Below are 4,753 nucleotides of genomic sequence, written 5' to 3'. Positions count from 1 at the left end.
GCTGTGCGAGGTGCAGATGTGTGGTTCTTCACAGCGACGTGGCTCGCACAGTACTCACCTCCATGCTCGGCGAACTTGGGGTTGGACAAGATCTGTTTGCAGAACTTGAGTCCATTTCTGTACTGTTTGTGTTCGTAACATCGCTGTGGACAGAGGAAGCAGAAGGAAGGACATCAATGCGAGTCTGACAAAACAATTACAATCAGGGCATTTAGCAGACGCTTTTATCCAAAGCGACGTACATCGGTTGATTGACACACCGACGGCAGAGTCAACCATGCAAGGCGACAGCCAGCTCGTCAGGGTTAAGTGTCTTGATCAGGGACACATCAACACTCAGCTAGGAGGAGCTGGGGATCGAACTAGCAACCTTTCGGTTACAAGACAACTGCTCTACCTCCTGGGCTAAGCTGACCCCCGCTAAAACGACAGCCACTCACTGCTGCGACATGTAAGGAAGTGACAAGTGCCAGGGGTCCGCAGGCTGCAATGACTGGTGGACATCATTGATTGCAATGATCAATATTGGACAGTGTGATCAATTTCAAACGGCCAAAAGCTGATGCATAACACCTGCTAGGAGAAGATTGAGACTGCTTTCTAAAGAAGGATTGGCAGGCAACATGTATCGACTCTCCTTCCATTTGCATTATGCCCCCTAGTAACAGAAACCTTGATACCATGATGTGATTTATTGGTTAATCGTGGTAACGGTCGGCCTTCAGAACAGACTGCAAATCCTCTGCAGCAGCACTTAGCCCACTACCAAAATTACCAGCTCTCTGCTTTGGTGTTATATTTAGGCTCATATTGTACAATCACTACCATTCCCTACTGTCCATTTAAACTGATCACAGATTACTGTGTCTGTCAGACAGAGAGGGGGGGGGGGGGGGGGGGGGGGGGGGATGGCAGATGGCATTTCTTTGACCTGCTAAGAACCCCACTAACGCCGACGAGCGAGGACATCAGTTAAACACATGGAAAACCCAAGCCCTGTACAACTCACTGGGGATTATTCTCGTCATTAGCAAACTGGGAGCAATGGTCTTTTTATGGAGCAACCCATTAGATAAAGGGTCCGTTCCCACATTATAATATTGTACTGAGACCTTAATCTAATGTCACATGCAAAGGATCACCAGAGAGAATATCGTGGGCACCCATTGGGTCCAGTCCCCTGGCAAAGGGACGCTCTGGGGATGCGAACCAATACTAGGACCTGCACCTCATATTGTGGTAAAAGATCCAAGATCGATCAAGATTTGCATGCAGAACAACTTAAGACATTGAAAGTGAGGGATTAAATGTGATATTACTTTGCAAGCAATGGCGTAAGCCTTGATATGCCAAGCCAAAGACTAATGTGCCGAAGATTGATTTCAAAGAGTTTTAAATCCATCCATCCATTGAATTTTTGTATTAAGGCTTGGAAGGTGGCACACAGCTCATGGTGATATGCCCGTCTAGTCATTTGTGTTGACAACAATCCATCTCTATTTATGAGCACCAGGTTCACAGTGACATGGACCGGCACGCCTCCCCCCCACCACCACCCTGGCCTGTATATGACACCTAGGGGTCAGTTCAGCGAGACACACAAGATCAAGATGTGTACACTTGCGTTAATGCGTGTATACTTATGAAGTTTAAGGGAACTTTGTGACATCATTGTGCTGGCTGTAGTTATCCAACACGTCTTTTGACAACACCCAAAATAGATTTGGCCACTTGAGAGAGGGATGCAAGAATCCCACTTGTGTCTGGGACAAGTCAATATCAGGTGCTATACAAAACACCACAACATTCTCTTCTCCAGAGCTAAACATTTTATAAAGTCAGTGAGGGAGTGGTGGCACAGTAATGTAATATCATCTATGTAGGGTCTCTAGGCTATGAAACTGTTGTGGGAAACCCAGCACACTGAAGCCAATTCAGTGAGTGACAGATACAGCCATCTCCATGCCAATGAATGATACTTTAATAATGGCCTAAACATCCCAGTTCTAGGCAGCAGTAAAAAAAATTCACATCGTTACCTATAACTAGAATGTCAGACACTCCAAGTTGTGTGTATTGTACATATAGTTTACTTTCCAATGAGTAGTCATTTCAGGAAACAGTCTACATAACAGTAACAGCAGGAACTTTTGAAAACAGAGGGTCCTCGGTATATTAATCTCCTCACATTTTTTAAAAATAACCTGCAACGCTATATTTTAAAAAGGCTTTGCTTAGGCAGCTTGTTACCGTTGGGGGTACGCCAACAGAGAACAGCACCGACCATGCTGGAATAATACAATAGAACAAAATCCAGTGCCAATAACACACTGGAGTTCTGCCCGACTTCGAAAAATGCACTTGGGCAGAACGCTTGGCACCAGACTTGGAGAGACTAAAGACCAAAAGGATGGCGTCTGCCCGCCAATTGATAAGCATCTAAAAAAGAATGCAAAAATGAGGTATAATTAAGTAGTTAAAGTTGAGCTTGTCAACAGGTAGATGTACTACAAAGAAGAATCAACCAGTAAGTGTTCCTATTCAACATCGATGTTTAAATGGTCAAACTTGGGGAAAAGTATAAAGCATTGGGTAACCCCAAGGCTTCACTAGTGTGCAAAGCTACAACGCTACGCGCTGATTTCCTGGATAGCAAATGACGACCTTGGACGAAGTATGCAGATATATACTGTACACTGTAATACGGCATAGATAAGATCCTATCTTATATGCAAATTTGCAATAAAAAGGAGGAGACATGAAAGTAGGGAGTTTCCGGTTTGGTAACAATCACAGTTTTGCTACTGCTCATCCATGCTCAATTTATTGTAAGGGGTTGCCATGCGAATCCATTAACGATGTATGCATTCCCTATTTTGTATGTTGTTTAACTTTCAAAGGACGGTCATATTGACCGGATCAGGAAACGTCTACAAGAGCACTGTGTGCAAGTAAGTGCAACGGGTGGATGTCTGGCCGGTGGCTATAACAGGGTGCTTCCACTGTAGGCCTGAATTCCAACTACATGGGGTGATGTTACGAGCCAAAAATGTGCTGACACAATAACTTCAGTTCCCCCCTTCACTCCACTCATGCACTGCTCTTCTCTGTGCAAGACCATGTGCAGACCTAATGAGGATAACGTCATGGGGGCTGACTGCACTATAACTCGTACTTCTGAGCTGTCAAATCACGACCAACGTTACTACTACTGTTACTACCGGATGCATGTGAGAATAACTGATTCAAACGAGTGCAAGTGGTCAGACACCGGTCCCCACATGTGCGATCGGAACGTCACTAAACCGGCTACCGGTGTCCCCCTAAGCACACAGGTAAGCCGGTGCTGTCATCCTGAGTCCCACTAGAGCCACAGATAGCGCACCTAGCGAGCTAGCCATCGTGGGACACGGCTGTTTGACAAGTGGAGAGGCCCGGGTGCTGAAGTAGCACTATTAAAGCAGATATCAACTCGTGTCTGACCCACACACACACCGTCCCAGGTACACCAGGCGAGAAAAGCGGACGCAAAACAGACGCGTTGAACCTCTTTAGAGTTTGTAATAGTGACACTGCGAGGCATGCCTAGATTAGCATGTCCATTCAATGATGCCATTTTGCTAAGCTAAGTAGCTACGGCTAATGCTAACTAGTTGTGCTAGCCGAAATGAGATGGGTATCTCGGACTGATTTAAAAAAAATACAACTAGTATCTTACCAAGATCCTCTTAAAGAGCGCGTTTTCCTTCGGCGGTAGAGTTATTGTCGGCATTGTTGTGGTTTGAGATCAGTTCCTCGGCTCGACCTCAGCACATGTAGCTAAAGTTAGCTCGACTTCAGTCAAAGCGAGCGGAGAGCGGAGCGATCTTCTCGACAGCTCGGCCCTTGTTCTCCTAAGTCACTCCGCTCGATGGCTCGGCGCTCCCCGCACGCCCTGCCGCTCCTCACGTGGGGACGACGGGACGAGGCGCCAGTCAAAATGGCCGCGACGTTTTTTGCATGCGATTGATGGAAAGGTGAATGTAGATATACATATATCACATTAATGCCATGTGAAGTGTGGAATGGCTTCTGTTATAGAAGGCGAAATAGTATTGTGGCAACTATTAACTACTATAAGTTGTATTCTTTCTTTATTATTCTCTACAAACTTTGGGCCCCTATCCTTCCACAATTGTTCACCTATTCCAATTTTAAAATGTTCAGATGAGCTTGTTGAGCTAGCTTCTCTTCTATTCAGATAAAACTAATTAAAACTTTTAAGGTATATACATATATTTTTTTACAATAGAAGTCAATGTCATTCTTTGACACTTCAACCCTAGCCTTCAGACTTTTTAACTTGGTCAATTTAAACCGTTAACCTTCCTTAAAAAATGTAACTCTTCACTTTATTTGTTTCCAACCATATTAATAATTTTAAATGGTGTGCATTTGTACATAGTGTAGGTTGCAGTTAGACTCTGTTCAAATCCCTTCACTTGAAAGCCATTTAACATTTCTTAACGTCTTAAACTGTGTGACTTTACAAAAACATATTTTCAACCACACTTTGACCTACAGCACTCACCGCATTTTCGGCAAGAAATGCATTTTCTACTTTTCAGATGTCACCCAAAAGAAGAAAAAGAAACAGGGCAGAGTAAAGAATGTGTTGAAATCCTTCCACTGCGGTTGCTGCCTTGTCAGAATTGTATTGATCGTCGACAATCGGCTTGAAAATAGTTTTATTAAATTGTCCTGGTCTCTGTTG

The 4,753-nt window shown here is 44.3% G+C and overlaps 1 protein-coding gene across 1 annotated transcript in view; it reads right to left on the bottom strand.

The window, feature by feature from the left end:
* Positions 1-3,916, bottom strand: part of naa15b (N-alpha-acetyltransferase 15, NatA auxiliary subunit b) — a 20,794-nt gene extending 16,878 nt beyond the window's left edge. The window contains 2 exon segments of the mRNA XM_060047414.1: positions 3-143; positions 3,719-3,916. Of these exon segments, the coding sequence (XP_059903397.1) occupies positions 3-143; positions 3,719-3,772 (195 nt within the window). The 5' untranslated portion in view covers positions 3,773-3,916.
* Positions 3,917-4,753: the final 837 nt, after the last annotated feature.

This window comes from Gadus macrocephalus, chromosome 3 (genome assembly GCF_031168955.1).
Source record: "Gadus macrocephalus chromosome 3, ASM3116895v1".
Lineage (NCBI taxonomy): Eukaryota > Metazoa > Chordata > Actinopteri > Gadiformes > Gadidae > Gadus > Gadus macrocephalus.
The sequence above is the reverse complement of the archived record's forward strand: the minus strand, read 5'-3'. Positions and strand labels throughout refer to the sequence as shown.